The sequence below is a fragment of the Triticum aestivum genome, chromosome 1B (genome assembly GCF_018294505.1).
Source record: "Triticum aestivum cultivar Chinese Spring chromosome 1B, IWGSC CS RefSeq v2.1, whole genome shotgun sequence".
In the NCBI taxonomy this organism is placed as follows: Eukaryota; Viridiplantae; Streptophyta; class Magnoliopsida; order Poales; family Poaceae; genus Triticum; species Triticum aestivum.
In genome coordinates, this window is record NC_057795.1 from 283,916,518 (window position 1) to 283,939,775 (window position 23,258).

The window sequence follows — 23,258 nt, forward strand, 5'->3', positions numbered from 1 at the left end:
TGAGTTGCACCAAAACTAGAGATATTGATTTTTACCATTCTCAACTGTGTCCCATTCATTATGAATCCACCAAACAAGCTTATGCTGGGTAAATTCCAAAGGAGATCTTGACGATAACTCCAATGAGTAGTCAATAGCATATGTAAGCAGGGATTCTGAGTTTGCTATAGTCTGTGTTCAAGAGCAACAAATTGTATGAGCAATCAATGGAGGGGACAAAATCATCCAAAAGTTAAGAGAGAGGGAGAGAGACCTGACGAATTTCAGAAGAATCCATTTGTATCCACTTGGAAAGGCATTGAAGTAAAGCAGTGTCCAAGTTCAAGCTCTTCAAATTGAGCAAAGGAAGACTCGCTAACCAACCATTGAAACCACAAGTGTTCCACAATATATCCGATGAGACTGAGCAACAGACTTTAACTTCAGTGTTGGAAGTCTTCAACAATAATCCTAGATTGTTCCTCTCATACTCAACCTTTCGGACAAGACTCTACATCAAGAAAATGTAGTAAGACAAACAGTTCAGGAAAGATCCATCTTAGGAAAATTAAAAGTAACTAAAAAACCTTATGAATTTCATCCAAGTGGGCCAGAACTGTCGACTCCTCTTCCTCAGGCTTAGATGCAACACGAAAAGCTAGAGAAACACCTTTACACAAAAAACAATAGAATCATAAAGGGAACTCCCCATTAATGAATCGGAATGTTTCCAACTGGCAACATGATACGAAGCAAATGAAGTGAACATACATATTAAGAAAGCAACTAGACCTTCCACAGTTAAACAAAATTGTGTTTCAGGTACATCTAAAGATCAAACCACAACTAACACAACAGAAAAAGATAAAGTATACTGCCAAACATAAAAATAAAAAAGAGGAAAACTCTTCTTTATAAAAAGTGCTGCTCCTCCTACAAGTCCTTCGTATAAAAACCTAGAGAAAGTATTAGCCTCAAGGAGATCTCTTGGAATAATAACAGGAGTACCTTCCAACGCAAGGCACCTAAGATCCTGATTGGCTGACAACATGGCATCAATTATTTGTTGCTTATCTGCAAGCAACAAAAGGTAATTAAATTTGGATGGGACCAAGATAAGAACAAGTGATTCATTTTAGCTGCCAAATCTGCAATATATTACCATCAAGCTGTTTCTTCGAAAGATTCTTCAATGGCCAAACAGCTGCAGAAAATGCTACAATTTCTTGGATTTTGTAGAAGACTCTTCCAGATGATGGTACAAGAGGATGGCCACCATGGGCCCACAAAGTTGGTTTGCTATTTTGTAAATTGAAATCTTGGAGATTGTTCAGGTTGACGCTTTCCATCTGTATGATTGTGATGTCAGTTCACAATCATAGTATATTACCAAGAAAAAATATGATAATGATTATAACTTACCATAAAGATACCAACTACTTCTGGGAATTTTGGCTGCAGCTTCAGAATTTCCTTCCTCAGAAGATTCCAAACAACTGGTAAGCCCTCAAACCGAGACGAGACTATCATCTTCCATATTGATCTGTGATAGTCCAGGATACGAGTGTATATCTGCAGCAGCTTCCGAGAACTCACAATCAACTTGAGTACCTCATCCTCCAAGCATCTGAGGGACTTCAATGCCGGCAACAAAGCAACTTTTAGAACACCAAAATCAGGAAGAACTGTCTCAGATTGCCATTGCCATAATGTAAGCCGCAACAAGTTCAAACCATTAAGAGCCCTATGAAGCCGCTTTTGGCAAGTTTTAAGGGTGTCACAACCAGCCATATCTAGCAACTTCGTCGACAGCAATGGAACAGGATGAGCAGCATCAACCTTGTGATAAGCAGTTATTTCCCCATAACATTCGAGGATGCTATGCCAGACAGGATGCTCGGGTTCTTGCTTAAGAATATTACCATAGTTTTCGAAGAAGCTGCAGTATGGCTGGAGCAGACCATTATACCATTTAAACCATATCCCATACAAATCAAGATCACTTTTCGTAGATTGCTCCATTACCCAGTTTGCGGCAATGAAAAGCATCTGATCCGCTAACTCTGAATTAAATCCCCCAGTTACAGGAGTCTTAACAGAATGCTGACCGGACGAAGTCGGAAATTGCAGCGCATATAAGCTTGAAGCAGGAAGAACATATGGGTGGATGTTACTAGGTCCTATTAAGGATGAACTGCCTTCCAAATTGCTTAGTTGATAAGCAGCATACTGGGCACCCAATGATTGTAGATACATGCAGTTTCTTTGGACACAAGATTCTTTCGAGTACCAAATAAAATCCCTTAGTTTCTGTTCATTTGGCCAACCACCAGGCAAGGACAACGGAAAATCACAAGGCAAACCAGCTGAACAACCATCAACATTGGTCAAAAACCTTAATTTTCCATCTTCAACAACATCAGATCCACTAACTTGACCCAACGAGGGTAGGTAAATGTGTTCCCAACTTAGATGTAGGCTCCAACGAAGCTGATTTCCTTTAATAAGAAGTTGTTGGAACAGTTGAACCCATCTTGTGATCTCAAGAAGGGTAATATTTATACCAAGACGTAATCCAGCAGCTTTTGCATAGATGTGTGCTTCAGTCATTGATGAAATCAATTCCATTCTAGGTATACCACAAGAAATTAAAAATCTTGTCACGTCCTTCCTCTCACTATTCTCAGGCACATTCGTGCACCCTTCCAGACACCGACTTTGCTCCATCAGAAATATCTCCACTCCTCTATTTCGCATGGCTCTTGAAACTTCACCATACTTCGCATTAACTGTCAAAAACATTCTGAAATTAGGATGAGCCTTCAGAACTACAGGATTTCCATCAACGAGACCACATTCATTCACTACAATGGACCTTTCTTGCTCAAACAAAGAATTTATTCTATCAAGTACCTGAAAGATCAAAGAAACAAAATTAGCAAAATCAAATTGTAGGATAAATGACAGAGTACAAGAGATTAGTACACATACAGTAGGATTACACAAATTCGCATTATCCAGAATAACCCATTCACCGCGTTCAATGGCCCTGATCAAATCTCCAGCGACCCATTCAAATTTAACTGGTTGGTGTACAGCTTCCTTCTCCTGCAAGCTGTAGATGGACTTCAGTGTTTTACTCAAATCATCTTTGGTCAGCGATATAGGCAAGTCAAGCAATTCCAGATCACTCTTCATCTGCTCAACTATGTCTATGACCAAGCTCAATGGTGGCAAAGATGCATTCCTGCCCATCTCAATAAATGTGGAAGTATCGATTGAAGAATACTTTTTAGCAACCACAAATTTAAACCATTTCACAAACAAAGCCTTTCTTCTCATAATCAAATCCTTCCAACGTATATCCATATTCAAGCTGAAATATTCATTAACGTAACGCTCAACTTGTGATATGACCTCTTTGTAGTGTCTGAAGAAGTTATACTGTTCAAAGCACCCCAGCAATTCTGACACATCAGTTGCAGATGACAAATTCAACTCATTCAATGTATTGCCAGACAGCTGAGCAAGCAAGCGGATTAACGAGGTTTTCCCAGATGAGTGTTGTCCAACAAGAATGCACAACCAACCTTGATGGATACAGTGGATAGCAGCTTCAAGGCTATGAAGAATACCAGGAAGTATGTTTAGTTGGTTAATCTGAACTGCGTATGACCGGGAATTATTTCTTCTAATAGACGCATTTCCAACAACTAAGCAATCTGCATTGACATAAAGCATTTTCGGCTGATGAATGCTAGGCTGTATCTGAAAGACTTCTTCAAAAAGCTTGAGAACTTCATTGCGGTCAACCGCAGTTCGCATTCGTTGAAGATAAACAGTATTTAGAAAGCAGTCATTTTTTGAAGTATCTGGCGAACCTGCTATCATCTCACAAGACCTCATAATATCACGTAGATTAAATTCCCAAGGAGAACCTTCTTGGCCATACTTCCTGTGTATCATGGTATCTGTGAAGAGCCTATTGTTAAAGCAAATCAGGTTTCTGAGGAGATCATCACTGAGTAATGGATATCTTGATTTGCAAATGGAAAAATAATCGTCTTCTTTTAGTTCATCAACATAAACCTTGGTGAAGCGGTTCAGGAAGGACTTGGGGAGGCCTTTGCGCCCACCACCCTGTGATGAAGGATTCTGGCACGCAAAGACACGAAAGGACGGTGGACATTTGTAGGTCTGACCAAGCTCCGGTATATAGACCTCTGCACGGTGGTCTAGAATGGCATTAAGACCCTCTAGGACAGACTGGGGAGCCAGATTGAGTTCATCCAACAGAACCCAACTTCCATTCTTTAAAGCCTGAAGAAGAATACCATCCGACCAGGCAAATTCTATTCCATTCTCCCCTTCAACTGGTAAGTCTGAACCTAAAAGATCCATCATATCTGTCTGCTCAGATAGGTTTATTCGCACGACATTGTTACCAGAAAATCCAGCTAATGACACAATTAAGCTTGTTTTACCAACTCCAGGACTACCTTCTAACAAGAGAGGTTTGGATAGTTGCATGCCACGCAATACTCGCAAAACATTCTTGCTGGTAGTGGGTGCCCCGAATTCAAATCCATGTTGCTTACAGGCTAAATGACCTTTGGTAATATAGAATGGTGCAATGCCAAAATGACCTGGACGATTACAATCGATATCAGTTTTTGTTATATCATCACCCCAGCCATAATTCATTAGATCATTCAAGCCTGACTTTAAGGGTTTCCCCTCAACCTTCTGCAGCTCTTCTAAAATAAAGGACATGCATGTCCTTCTCAACTCGGTAGCCTCCGATTTAGCAAGATTCATTCCCAATGTGAGCCCATCAAGTAGTACAAGGAACAGACCATGTATTAAAGCTTGTTGTGACCCGAGAATTCTCTCTGTCGAATTGATAAACAAAATCCAGGATAACAGATCGCGTATGGTGAGCATTCTTCCAGTGTGCAGGTGGTTGAACCACTTCGAGAAATTAACGATACAATCTCCAAAGCAAGAGAGCTCGGCTTTGCTGAACCTCTCTACAGCTATGGTCTTAAGTTCATCAACATCTGTAACAGCTGGGACCCACAATTCTGTGAATCGGTTTCTTAGTGCTGGAGAAAGCTCTTTTTTTCCATAGTCGCCACCTGGATTCATTGTTGCAAGGATAAAGAAATTTGGATGTGCTAGAATCTTCTCTAGCACAGAACCACCTTGCTCGGCCAGTGACTACAAAAATAATAAGACAACAATTGCATGATTGGATAAGCAGGGGTAAGCATGAGAGAACTATTAAGAGGAACTATAAAGGCACAGAATAGTGTAGAGTTACAGGTCAGGGCTATGAAAGGAACTGTCTTTTATGAAAACAAGGAAGAAGAAACTGTATTTGCTATCTCTAAACCCCTCTCTCATCCAAATATATGTACATCCCCTTCTAAAACCCAATCCTCTTCAAGCCATGTCATCTAACCATCCCCGCAAAAGAATGTTTGTAGTTAGTAACAAGATAAGATCTGCCTTTGCATCATGATAAGAGAAATCGATAAAGAATTTTAACGAAGACATGTGCCTAAGTTTATAGCTTAAAAACTATACGTTACATGAATGGATAAAAACCTAAAATTTTACCAGATTGCTAAGGATTTACTGTGCCTAGATTCCACAGCAAAGCATGGCAATGCAAGGCTGGCTCAAACACCTCTACACCAGGAAACTGAACTTAACAATATCAGCAGTGTAAATGCACAAATACTCCCTCCGTCCCATATTAATACTCCCTTCGTCCCATAATATGGGACGGAGGGAGTAACATTTAGAGTAAGATATATGTGTTATCTAAAAATTGTGTTATTTAGGCCCTATAGTTTGCACGTTTATCATCTATTAGGTGCCCAAATTTGCAAGGTTGTATCACTATAGTCCATAAGCTTGCAAGTTAGTCCATTAGGCCCCTAAATTTGCAATTTCAGCTCCTTTTTTATTAACCTGATTATCCATGAGTTGCTACTTTAGTAAGAAAAGCAGGCAGTTCCAGCATAAAGAAGCAAACTGAAGAAAGCATACCAATTTTCTTTCAGGTTCCAGAACACTGTTCAGCCGTTCGAGTACACTGTCGTCAGCCAAAGAAACTTCGTCAATAAGGAAAAGATCTCCGCTCTTCATTGCTTGCACAAGTGGCCCATCCTGCCAAAGAAAAATTGCCTTCGACTTCTGATGAAGATGCATCAATTTCAACTTAATTTGCTCCATGTCATCAATATCTTGAGGTGGCACCTCCGGAAACAGTTCCTTTTCTTTTCTGTATCTATCAAGTATTTCATTCATACGATTCACGACGCTAATGGCTCCAGATATATCAGATGGAAATAGCTGTGAACAATAGAGAATCAGTTACCTAATTTTAGAAGTGTATAATCTGCTGTTGAAATACCACATGTTAAAAACAAAGAACATACCACATCTCCAGCAACATGAATGAAAATTTTCATTCCCTTCAATGTTGAAATAAGATACTTGTACTCCAACGCTATTGTTGACCTATCACGCACAGGACAAAATCCCTGCAAGTAACAGCATTATGCTAGTGAACCAAATATCTGAAGCACAGCAACAGCAAGTAACAACTCATGGTAAAAACTTGAGACAACAAAACCTACCCCGATGAAGTCTGATGTCTCAGTATATTGGTGGCAGTTCAAAATGTGTAACTTCACTCCAAGAACAGCACTCAAGACCTGGCAAACTGTTGTTTTCCCCCCACCAGTTTCACCAACAAGGAGGACAGGTTCCCGTGACCTGTAACAACGCTCAATGAGGAAGAATAGCCTCCACATACTTTTCGTCCAAGTGATACTGCAAAGCTCAAAAAGATATTGCATTAGATGCAGACAAGGCAAAAACACATGCTGTAGCCTAAAGTAAATGAGAACTCACTGTCCAAAGCTTTCTTGTACTCTTTGTCTTATAGCATGAGAAGATAAGCTCTCCCCGTAGACGCTTTCCTGCAAAGAAAAAAACACTCAATTAGACGACTGGCTCAAAGGCCATGCAGCAATCATCAAACAAGTATCAAGATACAGAAAAGCATAAATATGCCATGCAGAAACTCTACTTCAAATTATTCTTTTTGCATTAAATAACAGGGAAAGGTCACTGCAGAGCAAACAATGTCAAAAAAACAAAGAAATATTTTCTAGAATGAGAATCCTCACCCATCAAATAGCATCCGTCCTCTATGTCAGCATATAGTTTCCAATGTATTGCAAAATTTCATAGTATGTACATCAACTACAAATCGAGACCTTCTAGTACCTCGCATTTAGAAAAACAGTCCAGTTCATTTTTACATTGAATACCTGCTAAGCAGCATCCACGCATTTTCAGAAATTTAAATCATGTTATTTTAGTATCAAGTGTCATATAACATGATATCAGTGCAACATTATGATTTATCCGCAAGTGTTTTTAAATAAGTGGACTTTCATCTACCATGACATCGAATAGAAGAAAGAAAGTTAATTAGATAAATGCCACTCTCTGGCGATTCCGAGAAATGCCACTGCAATTTCCAAACTTTGAAAAATGCCATTTCCAGTGGCATTTTTCGAAGTCTGGAGTGGCGTTTTTCAAAGTTTGCAAAAATTGCAGTGGCATTTTTCAAAGTTTGGAAATTGCAGTGGCATTTTTATGAATCGCCATAATTGGAGTGGCATTTATCTAACTAGAATGATTCAACTTACCAAGTTATATAGATCAGGGATGTTGAGTTTAACACGTAGGTGACGTTCCAATGCTTCTTGAACAACTATTTTCTCATTGTCGTCCCTCAATCTCTCTGCAAGAAGTAAATACCCATCCTTAGCCAGATCCTCATATGACTTCCCCTCAAATGTTCGGTACCGATTGGCCCAACGGAATAAATCTCTTGGTGTAATGAAACCATGTCTGCCGGCAAACACTCTACTGTTTTGTCTATGCATTTGCAGATCTTTCATAACTTGAACCATTTTTGTGGCATAACTGCGAGCAACTATACAGCGCTGCTCCAAAATTGTGATTAGCTCATCTTCCGGGATTTCATCAACATTCACTTCAATGAAACGGTTGCGGAATGCCCTAGACAGCATTTTACGTCCTCCATAGAGCACAGGTGGATTTTGAGTAGCAAAAAGCATAAAGTTAGGATGAGCAGGAATAGTCTCTTGAAGCTCTGGAACAAACAGCTCCCTGTTGTCATCTAACAGCCGATTCAAAGCTTCCAAAACATCAGAAGGTGCAAGATTTAGCTCATCCAACACAATCCAGTGCCCCTCACGTACAGCCTTCACCAAAGCACCCTCCTGAAACTGAAGCTTCCCGTGACTGTCAGGGACATACGTACCAAGATATTCTTGAAGATCAGTATGCTCATGGTTGTTTATGCGGACAAATTCATGGCCAGTTTTTGCAGCAAGATACCTCACTAAGCTAGTTTTGCCACTTGATGTTGGACCTTGCAGGAGAACAGGATATCTTTTAATGTAAACAGCTCGGGCAAGGTTGACAATGTGCTCAGTAACACTGCTGGTTAACACATAGCTGGACAAAAATTCATCTGATTCGGAATCATTTAGTTGCTTAGGCTTTTCAACAAAGTAGTCAGCAAAAGAAATGCTTGGTGGCACTCTTCCATTCAACAAAAGAGATACTATTAAGTTCTTTATGATTTTTGCACTAGGGACATCCAGCATTGTAAGAAAGAACATACAGAAGCCATCATAAAGAGCTTTCCTGAAGCCAAAAGATTTCTCTGCCATTTTTACATAACCTAATGCACGAGAAAGAGATCTCAGAGTAAATTGGGGCTTCTGATTGGCTCCATCCTGCAACTTCTCCTCAGATTCCTTTTTCGCCGCCTTATAGAAACAAACAATGCCATCTATAACTCCTTTAGCAGTATGCAGACCATCCAAATATTTACTGACAAAAAGACGGAGATCATCATCATCCATGAGATCATCAACAAAGCATTCTGTAAATCTGCTCCTAAAAGCATATGGCAACTCTCTTTTCCCAGCATCCGTTGCTGGATTCATGCAAGCAAACATACGAAAGCGAGGATGACGTTCAATATAATCCACATCACCCCTTTCAGCAAGGCACAGCGTGCCCTTGTCTCCATCCAGTACAGCACCAATTCTCTGAAGAGTCTCTGGAGGTGCAAGGTTGACCTCATCAAGCAAAATCCAATGGCCATTTCTTAAAGCTGAAACAAAAGCACCCTCTGCAAACTGAAATGACATGCCACTTGCTGAACCAAGTTGACTATGGGCAACATTTAGCCTGGAAAAAAGGGAGTCCCATTCACCCAAAGACCTTTTTCTCTTCTTGCCTTCAAGTAGCTTATGAGCATTCTCAGCACACTTGGCCAACGAATTTAATAATTTTACCCAATTCTTCTCCATTACGTATACATCAAAATAACGTAAAAGATCTTCATTCCCCTGAACAACCAAACAATCCAATTAATAAATCAATGTAGATGATCTCTATGGCTTGCATGGTGTATGCAAATCTTAGGCTTATCGTTCACTTCACCCTCAAGCTTAAGCCAACCTTGCAATAAACCACAAGCCACAAAAAGAAAGTCTATGACTTAAGCTGAACAAAATAACATTTTTAAGATTTGCCTTGTAAGCGCATCTTAAACTTATGATCTATTAGAATATTAGAAACAATAAGATCCCAAGCTAACTGTAAGCTACATTGAGCAGGTTAGTACAGGGCAAAACCATAAGAAGCCAACAATGGCCGCACCTTTTTAGAAAAACTTCGACAAAATAGATCCTTGAACTCCATATAAAGAGGAAAGCATATTGACCGAGCATCTGTAGGCTTAAATCCACCGAGGAGATCAGATATATCACTTTGCTGGCTTAAGTTCTGAAAGATGTCAAGACAAGATATTAGTATATTGCAAATCTCAAAAATTGTGCGACTTCGCTAGATCATATAAATTACTCCCTCCGTTCCTAAATATTTGTCTTTCTAGAGATTTCAACAAGTGACTACATACGGAGCAAAATGAGTGAATCTACACTCTAAAATATGTTTATACACATCCGTATGTGGTAGTCCATTTGAAATCTCTAAAAAGACAAATGTTTAGGAACAGAGGGAGTACAAAAGAGAAACACATTTTGGACTTTTTATGCCATGGCAAAAATGGAAATACAGATTTTATGCCACTACTGATAATCTTCTGTCCTTTCAAATATTTGCAAACAGTAACACTGACACATGCTGAATGGTGTAGAGGTGCTTTAGGAGATTATATCCTTTCCACAATATTAAAACTTTTGCACCCGCATAAGCAGATACAATCAATTTCTGGGTAACAAATTTGATAATCAATGGATTTGCAATGGTAAACAAGTTATGCTTTCAACACAAGGTAATTTGTTACTGTTTGTCCGTACCACTACAGTCAAAGATTGTTTAAGCCAGGAAGCAAGATTTTGCACAAGAGTGGTCTTCCCCGTGCCGGTTTCGCCAACAAGAAGAACAGGCTCATTGAACTTTATTGAACATGCAACCCTCTCAAGAACATCTAGTGCGCTGCGAATATCAGCAAAAGGCCCCTTCTGAATTAATGCCTGCATAGTTTTTAAACCCAGAGTGAGCAAACAAACAGAAGCTTACAAAATAATACCTCTGTAGTGACCTAACACGTCTTATAAAAGTTTACATAGGGAGTATGTACTAAAGAAAGGAATAGTAATTACTGGTTTGTCGCTGCATTGCAGAGTAACTCTGCCAACTTGCAAGTCGGTGTGCCGAGCCTGTGTTTTAGGAACTATTAATTTTGTCAAAACCAAATAAACAAAACATGTGTTATAGATAAGAAATTGCTACACATGCCTGAATAATGGGCTTGTCGGTAGGATGCATGGTTTCTGCCTGATGAAATAAACCCAATATTCTAGCAATTTCTCTTGCTACATATTGCCTTTTATCCGGAGATGATAAGGAAGCAGCAAAAATATCAGCAGCCTGGATTTAGGAAAGACAAAGGTTACTGAGAGCCTGGAAAGCTCATGGTATCCCCATGGGAAGTTATTTCTTATGAATCACTGGTTCCCACTAGGAAAATGGCATGGCAACATGAGTGCATATCAAAAAAAAATCATGTTTCCTACCATGTACTTTATGTAGGTGCCTTTTCACAGGCAGCAGTACTGTTCTGCATTATACAGCATAACCATACTGCAAGTCCATTAACACTATATCCTTAAATAAAAATACTGTAGACAAAGTTTAGCTGCCAACAATTGGCCTTGTATCATGGGATTGGAATTCAACTCCAAGAATAGTAGTGTTTTGGAGTATTGTTTTGGAGTATTGCATCCAAAGTGATCGTAAAGTACATGTCTGATGATGAAAAATTATACAATGGTTCAGTTCTCAAAGTGTTATTACATTCATAAAAGCAGAATAATCAAATAATCATTTTGTCTTCTCAACGCACGCATTCGAATACTCGTAAACAAAAATACTTTCAATCATGTCCAAGATGCAAGTTGAACAAGCTGGTTTTCATCACATTAATTCTAGTTATAATGGTATGGGAATATAGATAGGGCAAACCAAAACATGTTTAAAAGTGACAAATCTAGATTATGCAGTCACAACATTTGACTGCAGGCTTCCCACAATGACAAGGGCCGGTAGCCACAGGTAGAATGTCAAAAATTCAAAATACATATTAGAAGGAGGTGAAAACAAAAACCTCATAATAGATGAATTGGTAACCACTAGATGCAAGTCCCAGACCCTCAAAGTTGAGATCAACTCCAACTATTCTCTTGCACCATTTGAGCAGGTCCCTAACAAATGAAGATTGTAAGGATTGTCCTCATTGGATGTTAAAATAAGAAATACACTGTAACAGCAAGAATTATGCACCTTAATGAGAATCTGTGTAGAATGCCATCAGAAAAACCTCCAGCTAAGTTGAGCCCACCAAACTGGTAAGATACCAGAGAATTGACCTTCTCAAAGGTATCTAGAGGGAGATATGTTAGTTACACAATTCACAACAACAACAAAAACGACAATATAATTCTATCTACCTATGAGTTTAGAGGAGATAGTATCCAAGCTTGGGTAGCATCCATTAACTATATTAACCATGTCTTCACGGTTAGGTTCTCCCAGCATCACTTTTCTCCACAGGCCACTATAGGTTAATCTCCCTGATTGAAAAGATTCAAACAATGAATGATTGTCAGATTATCACAGGTCACTACTTTGCTCATTGAAGATGAGAAGTTGTGGGGTTGTAGAAATGTAAAACTATCATTCTGTGGTTGAATAGTTTGTATCACAACTCTGGTTTTATGTAATTTTCAAGTACACACCTATGAGCACAAATGTTTTGTGGTGCATAGTAAAGCAAGATGTGACATATTATGCAGTATTTTAATCAAATGGACAAACCTTCAAGGGCATGTGAAAAATCATGCTTTGAGGTGGTGACAGTAGCAAATAAACGGAAACCATCGGCAACTTCAACTGCCTGCGTTAGAAATTAAAAATCCGCAACTGGTAAGCACCACCAGGCAAGTGGCATTCATCAAAATGTACACATATTCGGTACTTTTAACAACAGAAATAATACACCTCTTGCAGTCGCAATATAGTTATAATCATGTTAAACAATTAAAAGAAAAAGGCAATTTCACCTCCGCATGCCCAATTGAGAAGGAGCTTGAACCTTCCAATAAGGGTAGTAAGATTGACTGCACATCAGTGGGTGCCTTGTCGATGTCTTCAAACACAATCCAAAACCCTTTGACAATGGCCTGACCCATAAGATGGGAAAGATAAATATATGATAACAATCCCCCAGAAATATATATAGGGTCTGACCAAATCAAGGTGCCAAGGCACCGGTGCCCCAGATAATTTACCTATATACATATGCATACATAGATACATAGAGAGAGAGAGAAAGAGAGAGAGAGCAATGCTCCTGTACAGACCTGTGTGAGAGAACCAGAAGCCCACTTGAATTCACCAGGTTTTTCAGTGCAAACGTAACTCCCAACTAATGTCCGGCCATCCATTTGCTCGTCCATGTGGATAAAAAGTACTGCAAACATAATTGGCAATAAGCACTTAGTAAAAATATGCACTGAGAATTACCAGTATCAGGGATGACATGATTAGTTGAGTTCCAAAAGTGTCGAGAAGATATAGTTTCCACTGGACAAAATTACAATGAAAGAACACTTTCATTCAAACTTACTATGACTACTGCAGACCATGGGTTTGGCTTAACTCAAGTACTCGATGATAAAACAGGGAGTTCACCTCTCTATTGCTGGAACACAACATTCCTGTGCGGCTATTTTCATGATATAAATATCTAACGAACCTCTATTTCCCCTTTCTGATTGTCAAGTGCAAGTGTCAACACATTAACAGTGAAATAGATTGTGTTGCATACAGAACTGAATACTGGCTGTACATGTTTTTCTGGAATAAAAAGGCCAACATGTATATTAACAAATTTCAAGTCAGAAATTAGCAGACAATAGAATGCTTTACCAGTGAGTATACAACAGTTTCCATGCCATTCCCTACAGGTGAGTATGCAACAGTTTCCATGTGCACACTCTTTTATACATATATAAATATATAATCCTATAGAAAAATCAATTGTGCAGAACCTTCAGGGTAGTTTTGAATTTGCATAAAACCTTCTAGCAGATTTCTAAACGTTATACCAGTTGAGTTACAGATATATACCTCGATTCCCGCGATTCTGTGCCAACTTATTAATGAGTTCGGTTTTCCCCGCTCCAACAGGACCATAGAGAAGTACAGGCCACCTTTGGCTAACTGCCATCAGAGCTACCTCATAACTCTTGCGCAAAGTGGCAGTGAGCACAAACGGACTAACAGAGAAAAACAACTTAGAAATTGTATAAGCAAGATTAATCTAGCAAGCCATAGAGCAATTGGAGTTAGATGAAATGCTCATACCTTATGTTACATCCAATGTTATATTCCTTTCCCGTTGTAACCTCTGACCAATCCAACAAAGTATCGGCCAAAGAAGTTAAAGCAATGTTAGAATTGCCTTCCTCAGTCTGCAGATACAAAGAGGCTTTCTCTAACGAAGTGTCCGTGCAGAACTCCTTCCATCTACAAGATCAATAAGTGTACCATTGAGACATGGAAGCCGACATCAAGAGAAAACAATATTAAAACACAGTGTGAAAAGGAACCTCAGTAAACATGTAAAAGCATCATCCGCCCCAAGACCAAAACTTGCGTTGCCCATATCACTTGCTTTAAAAACCACCACGAGTATTTGTATTGCACACCATCTTAAATCCAATACAACACTATGAAGTGAGTCGTCCGCTGGCCTATAATCAGTTGTACCGTTTACAAGGTCCAAAAAGCAAGACCAGTCCCATTGTTCACAAAATACCCTGGGTTCCAATTCTAGAAACCGGTATGATACTTGGGTGGCATCAAGGAACAGATGTAATCCCTGAAAGCAAATAACAATAATCATGTCACCGCACTGATAAAAATGGTTTATTAGTATCAACTCTGCAGAAGACGCACCTAGAGAAAAAGGCTAGTAGTGCCCCATGCAAACAGAAAAGAAAAAAAATGCAGCACAAAAATCCCATTATGTCTCCACAGAATGTATAAATATTTTAGCAACACTACCTTACCAACTTTTAAACTCACATTAACACACTGGATTCATCTAAATAATGTTACTTTGTCGCTGATTTAGTACAACTTTGTACTAAATCGGCGACAATTAATATGGATCGGGGGGAGTAACATTATGTGAACAAGCAAATAAGTTGCTGAGGTAATTTTTGCAGAAAGGAGAAAAAACATGGACTTCAAATTTACCACATGAAAATTAATACCTTAGTAGGCGATGGAACACCTTCACAAAGAAGTCTCTGGAATGGCGGAGGAGAAAACTTGAAATACTTTAATACGCGTCTGCAAAAGTAACAGTTTTAGCTTTTTTAGCTAATTATATAACATAGAGCAGCTCATCATCACTTACATGTCATGATTGCACGAAATCGTTAATGTAACTGTGGAAGATGAAATTTATAATAAGTGAACAGCAGTTATTATAAAATTTATCAAACCAAATACGTCTTGTGAATTCTAATCCATTAGTTCTCTCTGATGGGCTTATGTGATTTGCTGAGAAGTAGACCACCAAATCACTGCACGCTACGTTTCAATCCAATGAATTTATCACTAGTCATTAGGATGTAAGAAATAACTCTAGCACCAAGTGAAATAATACCACAACATACTCCCTCCTTTTTGGTTTGTTAAGGCACACGTGTATTCCTAGATCATTTTGATCAACGAAATGTGAGTTATATGCCACCGAAAGTATACTATTAGAAACATCTTTCATATACGAATTCAATGGTACTGTTTTGTACAATATAATACATATTTTTTCAGTAGTAAAATTGATGATCCAAGAATATGCAAGCGCCTTGTAAACTGAAACTGCGGTAGCACAATATGCACATTCCGCTGTTAGCGAAAGTACAGATGGATTTTAAGTCCTGCCTGAAAATTACAATACCTGTGTAAGCATGCTTGAATTCTTGATCCTATCTGAGACTAGTGGACTGTAGCTTTACAGATTTCTCAAGATAAAATAACTAATAAAGCCTGCCATAAAGTTTTTCTGTGTGACGTAGACTTGCTATATGTAATTCCAAGATTTAAGTGAACCATTAAATACCTACCCAAAGAGACTGTCAAATGCAGGAACTATTGTCCATACTTTGATCATATTTTGCTACAGTGGTATTGCCTCAATTCTGACCAGGGGAGATATTGATCATATTTTGCTAGGTACTCCCTCCGTCCGGAAATACTTGTCATCAAAATGAATAAAAGGGGATGTATCTAGATGTATTTTAGTTCTAGATACATCCCTTTTTATCCATTTTGATGACAAGTATTTTCGGACGGAGGGAGTATATATGTGGAAGAAATGGAATTTCATGAAGACCTCTGTCCATGTCACTTTTCAAGCTAAACAGCTCATGGCAAGATGGGGCAACAGCGCTGAATGAAGTTTAACTAGCCAAACATAGACAGCAGATCCACCGGAAATCATTTAGGGTAATTCCGCATGCAAATCACTGAATCATACATAAATCTATGTATATTGTTGTGAATACCAAGGGCCGTTGCTGAAGGAAATAACCAGGACACAGAGACAGTGACACAAAAGGAAGCAGCAAATTTTCAAGCACATTCAACTCTGAGGACAGCATGGACATACCATACACAATGATCCTGGCCAAGCAGGAATTGTCCAACTGGCAGATCAAAATGACCACATCGTTATTGTTAGCTAAGACCTGAGGTTAGATGCATTAATTATTTTGATAACATTGCATTGGTTCTTGAAGATAACTAAGAGAGGACTCATCCTATTACAATTAAGAAAATTAGATGAATTAGTCTAGACCGCCTCTCCTTGATTTAGTTCCTCCAGCAAGAACCATCTACCACCCTCTTCAAAGGGTCATTCTTCCTTCAAACCAGTGCCGCCAACCTCTTTTCTACATTATTTCCTCATTAATGTAGTAGCATACGACACAAAGGTAGCTATTTTTATTTTCCCTATATAAATGCAAGAGATACCACTAATATAATTTATCAAACTGCGAATATCTACAAATTGAGTTCCATTGCCCTTCAGTGTTTAGCAGTTGCCTTTTAACAGGCTTGTAGATAGCCTCAGCAAATGGCATATCACTTCACTTACTAAGTGTCAATGCAGAACTTTGTGTGACGCAACCCCTAACTTTTCCGATAACTGTAAAGTCAAATGTAATGCAACGCTCCCCAGGAACATGGGAGGTCAATGGGTTCGTGTGTGTTGCAATAGACCTGGTCCCAGAGTACACGATATGGGATATTCTACCACAAAATATAAACCAGTACAGAATCTAACTCAAATGAACGCAACAATGAACACAATTTGATACAGAGCCCGACTCAGATGAACTCAAAACTGAAAACGATTTGTCAGATTCCACACATCGTCAAAAGTCTACACAAAAGACGTTTATACTGAGTACAAAGCATTGAAAGTTCACCTTTTGTGTGACTCGACCCATTAAACGAATGCAAACATTCCTAGTGGCATGGAAATTTTGGTGTGCGTATACCTAATAGAAGGTCAGTGTTGCGGTGACTTGAGTAATAACGAACTAAATGACGAGTCAATTTTTTGTACCGAAATACAGATGTGCAAACAGATAAACGCGTTGATTGTAGCACTCGAAATTTAAATTCCATTGAATCATGCGAGAGTGGCGTGGGAAACGACAGCCAGTTACCGAATCAAGTGGGGGGCAAGGTCGAGGGCCCGGGAGAGCGCGAGGCACGCGAGCTCGTGCAGCCGCAAGCCCCTTCCCCTGGAGAGGTAGAACTCAACGACGCGGGTATCCCCCTCCCCGACCTCCTCCTCCTGGCTGGAGGCACTGTCGACGAGGAGGGCGGGCGCTGCGGTGCGGAGGAGCTCAGAGGCGTGGTCGACGAGTGCGGGCGCGAGTGGGCGGAAGCAGCCGATGATGGGGACGGTGTAGCGTGGGTGGAAGAGCGGCTCGGCGAGCGCGGCGGCGACGTCGTCCCAGGTAGGTGCGGCGGGCGCAGACGCGAGGGCGAGGAGGCACGGGTCGGCGCCGAGCGCGGGGCAGCGGGCGAGGAGGCGCGAGAGGGCGGCGGAGGTGGAGAAGCTCCGGTCGAGCGACATGTCGGGCGGCAGCGACACCGGCAACGGCGGTTGGGGGGAAGGGAAGTCGTCAAGTTCCTGTGTGCGTTGCGTATATATGGGGGCGCTGGGTTTAGGGTTTTAGGTCGAGTCTTGCCGGTGCAGACGTGGCGCCGTGGCCGTCACGTTCGGCTCGGTTCCTCATTAGAACTTTCTTTTCTCTACTATATACTCAACTATTGCTCCCTCTGTTTCAAAATAATTGAAGTCTTAGGGTTTTTATAAATTATAAACTTTTTGGGTCGCGCTAACTGCCACACGTATGGCAGGAATGGAGACGCACCACACGTCTCTAATGTAAACAGATTGCCACGTCATCGCATGCATGCATGCAGGAATCTTTTTGGATTTTCAGTTTTTAAAATGTTTTATCTCTTAAACGAAAAATCCGATTGAAAATCCGTTTTCACCATTAAATCCCTCGCGATGAGATCTTCGAAACTAGATCCCATGTTGATATATTTTGATGAAAAAAAAATTGGATTAAAAGTTGCCATGTCTATTACATATGAATTGCCACGATGTTTACACTGAAGTTGCCATGATATGTTTCAGCTATTTTCTTCTACATTTAAAAGTAAATTTTGACATTTATAAAACGGGGAATTAAGAAACTAGACTTGTTATGAACCATAAACTAAAATTGCCATGATACATGCACGTAAAATTGCCATGGTTCATACAAAAAATAATTTTCATGGTCAAAGTACTGGAGTTGCCATCATCAAAATACTAAAATTGCCATGATCTACAAACTAAAATTGCCATATGGCAACTTTAGTTTAAGACCTATGGCAACTGCAGTGTAAACATCGTGGCAACTTCTGGCAAAAAAAAAATCGTCAAAACATATCAACATGGGGTCTAGTTTTGAAGATCTCGTCGAGACGGATTTGATGGTGAAAACGGATTTTTAGTTCGCTTTTTTATTTAGGAGATACAACATTTTTAAGCCGAAAACCAAAAAAAATTCTGCTGATGTCATCTATTCATACGTGGCAAAATGAGTGATGAAGGAGGCGTGTGGGCGATGTGCAAACACCTACACGTGTGGGCGTTAACATTTCGGAACTTTTTAAAGTTTAATCAAGTCTATAGAAATATACATATATATAATTATATAAATTCAAATACATGCATGTATATAATATGAAAATACATTTCATAATTAATCTAATGAGGTAATTTTGGTTTTGTGGATGTTGACATGTTTTTATATAGACTTGGTTTAGGACAATTTTAGAACTTTAATTTTTTGCCAACTCCAACGCACGACCGCAAATTGACGCGGTTTTTGTCCGCTTTTATCAGTTTGGGTCGGCCAAAGGGGCAGCATCGGGCCTGATAGAGGCGAGGGTCTCGATCTTTTGATGAGATGATAAATATCGATTTGGTGGAGACAACTTTGACGATCCGACTACAAACGTGCAACGACATTGCGCCTTGGCAATCGCTAAACCAATCTCGCGAGGTTACTGACGATGCCGGAAGCACAATCAGCCTGACCACAAAGGTCTATTCCTGTAAGCAATGGAACAAGCAAGAATATGAGAAAACAATCTGAATATTGCGAATATGGATGAAATATTGATAATGGTGGGGATCCGGAAGCGGTCTTGGTCTGGTCGTTGGACACAAATAAAGTACACGAAGTTACAATGGCTAACTTTTAACTAAACAAATCCCCAAAGTCTAAATGATGCCCTAAGGGTTGTATATATGGAGGAAGAGGGAGGAATTTCGTGGCCCTTGGAGGAGGGGTCCGAAATCAACCCTAACTCTTGTTTCCCCACACATACGAACTCTTAAAACAACCTATAATCAAGTATTTTTGAAATTATTACATGGGCCTAGCCCAATAATAAGGTGACGCAGCACCTAGAATAGTCTCTGGACGAAATTTATGTAGTGGCATCTTGTATATTTCGTTCAAGGCTTCATGCACTCCTTATGGTGGCTTCAAAGTCCTGGAATCATCACTTGTAAGAGCATCTCCAGCAGCGCCCCCAACAGGCCCCCCAGGCGACTTTTTCGGCGCCGGCGCCAAAATAACGCCCAGTCGCGCCCCCAGGACGACGAAAAGCGCCGGTTCGGCCCTTTTTTCCGCCCGGCGGCCGTAGGCCAAACCCGGCGCGCTGGGGGCTATTGGGGGCTCCGGCGCAAGGGAAAAGCGCGGCTGGCCCACGCCGTCAGGTGGAAAAGTCAAGATTTTCTTCCCCGGCTCGCCTCCCACCCCCCGCGCTCTCGGCTGCCACTAGCTATATCCCGGTGCCGCCCGCCGCCTTTCACCACTAGATAGCCATTCCCCGTCGGAAAAAATAGCAGAGGTAGCAGAGGTTTGCCGCGGCAGCCCCTTCGATAGCAGTTGGGCGTTTCCGGCCGCGGAGGGGCAGTTTAGCGGCGGGTGCACGCCCACCGGGCGCAAGGTGTTCGGCGAATTGCCTGCCTCGGTGATGGACTCGATGATGAGGAAGCGCTCGCCGCGCTGCTGGAGGAGGAAGCCGAGGCCGGCGTCCAGGAAGAAGAGCATCTCATGGTGCTCGCCGCCCTCGCCCAGCTGCTGGCGAGCAATGAAAAGCCGCGGCGAGGTGGCTCGGCACCGGGGCGGGTGAAAGCAAAGAACTGGCATTGTCTCGAAGGCTACTGCATGCTCTACTCCGACTACTTCGCCGATGCTCCACTTCACAGCGACAGAACATTTCAGCGCCGTTATCGGATGAGCCGAAAGCTCTTCCTCAGGATTGTGAATTCCATCTGGGAGTTCGACAACTACTTCAAATGCAAGATGGATTGCACCGGCAAACTTGGATTCACCTCGATCCAGAAGTGCACGATAGCGATGAGGATGCTTGCATACGGAGCTCCCGGTGACTCACAGGACGACTATGGGCGCATGGTCGAGTCCACCAGCATAGAGTGTTTCTACAAGTTCTGTCGGGCAGTGGTGGCAGTGTTTGGACCGCAATACTTGAGAACACCCAATGCGGAAGACACTGCTCGGATCCTAGCACAGAATGCAGCAAGAGGATTTCCTGGGATGCTTGGAAGCATCGACTGCATGCATTAGAAATGGAAGAATTACCCATTTGCTTGGCAGGGGATGTACAAAGGCGCCAAAGGCGGTTGCAGTGTGGTACTTGAGGCGGTGGCCACACAGGACCTCTAGATTTGGCACTCCTTCTTTGGTATGCCGGGAACTCACAATGACATCAACATGCTGCAGTGCTCTCCTGTATTTGCCAAGCTTGTTGAAGGTGATTCTCCTCCGGTGAACTTCGAGATCAGTGGGCGGCACTACAACAAGGGGTACTATCTAGCTGATGGCATCTATCCGAGATGGTCGACATTTGTGAAGACCATCTCAAACCCTGTGCCAGGAGGCAAGAACGTCTGGTTTGCGAAGATTCAGGAGGCTTGCAGGAAGGATGTTGAGCGGGCATTTGGTGTGCTCCAATCTCGATTTGCTGTTGTCCGGTACCCCGCTCAGACCTGGTCTAAAGATCAAATGTGGGAGATCATGACCTGCTGTGTCATCTTGCACAACATGATCATTGAGAGCGAGCAGGAAGAGCCAGTGTTTGACACTAAACCATACCACGGGCAGGGTCCTCTTGCCCAAGTTGATCACCAGCTACCAGCAACCTGGACTGTCTACCTCAGTATGCGTTAGGAGATCCGGGACCCACAGGTGCATCATCAACTGCAGCAAGATGTGATAGAGCACCTATGGAGGCTCAAGGGCGACGCCGGGCGCGACGTGTGATGACATATGAGTTTCTATTTGTTGAACTATATAATTTGTATTGAACTATTTGTTGTTGAACTATTTTGTTGAAGTATTTGATTTTTCTGTGATGAAATATGTGATAAAAAATATATTTATGTTGATAATTGAACGCCGAGCCACGGCGAACCACACTGAATATGGGCCTATTCTCGCCCATATGGCTTTTATTCGCCGAAATGGGGCTGAAAAGCGGGCCAACATCGGCACCTGGGGGGGAGCTGGGGGCGATGACTGGGCGCAAAACCGCCCCCAGCATCGAATGTATCGTCGGCTTGCCCCCAGGGGCGATTTTAATGCGTCCTGGGGGGCCAACGGCTGGAGATGCTCTAACTCCGTTCTTGTTCCCCTTGCGCATGTCATCATCTCCATGCTTAAACTTGCTCCAAGGTTCATCTTTCTTATCCAAGCTAGGCCCTTCATTTGTAAGCAAAACAAATGTATCCAATTTAGGAGCATCATATTCTCATGAATATTAGAATTGTTACCAAGAAACGAAAGTACCTGGTAATTCAATTGACGTGCGCGAGCTCTAGTATTTGGTCCAGTATGTATAGCAGTAGGGGTTGTGGGTGTAACAATGGTATTGATGTCCTCATCATCAGTCCCTTCTTGAAATGAAGTCATTCTCGACAGAAGCTCATCTTCCTCACCCGAATAAGACTTTAAATCTGCAATGTTAAAAGTGAGACTAACCCCAAAATCTGCAGGCAGCACAAGTTTATATGCATTATCATTTATTTTCTCTAACACCTTATAAGGACCATCATCACGTGGCATTAGTTTTGATTTGCGCAAATTAGGAAATCTATCCTTACGCAAATGTAACCAAACAAGATCTCACGTGCAAACACAACATGTTTTCTACCTTTATCTCCAACAAGTTTATATTTAGCATTCATACGCTCGATGTTTTCCTTAGTTAACTCATGCATTTTTATGATCAATTCAGCACGTTGTTTAGCATCAAAATTAACCTTCTCCGAAGATGGAAGAGGCAACAAATCAATAGGTGCACGACGTAGGAAACCATACATAATTTCGAAAAGGCAGATCTTAGTAGTAGAATGCAGTGAACGATTATAAGCAAATTCAATATGAGGCAAGCATTTTTCCCACATTTTCTTGTTATTCTTCAAAACAACCCTAAGCATAGTAGACAATGTTCTATTGACTATTTCAGTTTGGGGTGACATGTAGTACTAAAAAGCAGTTTAGTCCCCAACTTAGCCCATAAACATCTCCAAAAGTGGCTAAGAAATTTAGTATCACGATCTGAAAAAATAATATTTGGCACACCATGCAAGCAAATAATTTCACGAAAAAACAAATCAGCAACATTGGCAACATCATCGCTTTTATGACATGGTATAAAGTGTGCCATTTTCGAGAATCTATCCACGATAACAAATATGTTATCCTTCCCCTTCTTTGTTCGAGGTAATCCCAAAACAAAGTCGATAGATATATCCTCCCATGGAACACTAGGTACACGCAAAGGTATATATAAACCATGAGGATTGAGTCATGACTTAGCTTTTTGACATGTAGTGCAGCAAGCAACAAAGCGCTCAACATCCCGTCTTATCTTTGGCCAAAAGAAATGTGTAGCAAGTACATCTTCCGTCTTCTTCATGCCAAAGTGTCACATTAATC

General features: G+C 41.0%; 1 protein-coding gene across 2 annotated transcripts in view; it reads right to left on the reverse strand.

The window, feature by feature from the left end:
* The window catches only part of LOC123119599 (midasin), a 38,266-nt gene extending 20,405 nt beyond the window's left edge, over positions 1 to 17,861 (reverse strand). For both annotated transcript variants that reach the window (XM_044539471.1, XM_044539466.1), the window contains exons 1-27: positions 17,385 to 17,861; positions 14,916 to 14,994; positions 14,247 to 14,518; positions 14,002 to 14,163; positions 13,765 to 13,913; positions 12,996 to 13,105; positions 12,696 to 12,815; positions 12,451 to 12,529; positions 12,084 to 12,206; positions 11,917 to 12,016; positions 11,741 to 11,837; positions 10,873 to 11,004; positions 10,737 to 10,793; positions 10,431 to 10,607; positions 9,769 to 9,894; positions 7,713 to 9,455; positions 6,907 to 6,974; positions 6,630 to 6,825; positions 6,429 to 6,533; positions 6,037 to 6,342; positions 2,971 to 5,199; positions 1,402 to 2,892; positions 1,142 to 1,328; positions 988 to 1,053; positions 567 to 649; positions 254 to 490; positions 36 to 171 (exon numbers count right to left, since the gene is read on the reverse strand). In XM_044539471.1, the coding sequence (XP_044395406.1) occupies positions 36 to 171; positions 254 to 490; positions 567 to 649; positions 988 to 1,053; positions 1,142 to 1,328; positions 1,402 to 2,892; positions 2,971 to 5,199; positions 6,037 to 6,342; positions 6,429 to 6,533; positions 6,630 to 6,825; positions 6,907 to 6,974; positions 7,713 to 9,455; positions 9,769 to 9,894; positions 10,431 to 10,607; positions 10,737 to 10,793; positions 10,873 to 11,004; positions 11,741 to 11,837; positions 11,917 to 12,016; positions 12,084 to 12,206; positions 12,451 to 12,529; positions 12,696 to 12,815; positions 12,996 to 13,105; positions 13,765 to 13,913; positions 14,002 to 14,163; positions 14,247 to 14,518; positions 14,916 to 14,994; positions 17,385 to 17,800 (9,046 nt within the window). In that variant the 5' untranslated portion in view covers positions 17,801 to 17,861. The remainder of the gene's footprint in view (positions 1 to 35; positions 172 to 253; positions 491 to 566; positions 650 to 987; positions 1,054 to 1,141; positions 1,329 to 1,401; positions 2,893 to 2,970; positions 5,200 to 6,036; positions 6,343 to 6,428; positions 6,534 to 6,629; positions 6,826 to 6,906; positions 6,975 to 7,712; positions 9,456 to 9,768; positions 9,895 to 10,430; positions 10,608 to 10,736; positions 10,794 to 10,872; positions 11,005 to 11,740; positions 11,838 to 11,916; positions 12,017 to 12,083; positions 12,207 to 12,450; positions 12,530 to 12,695; positions 12,816 to 12,995; positions 13,106 to 13,764; positions 13,914 to 14,001; positions 14,164 to 14,246; positions 14,519 to 14,915; positions 14,995 to 17,384) is intronic.
* Between the last annotated feature and the right edge of the window lie 5,397 nt (positions 17,862 to 23,258).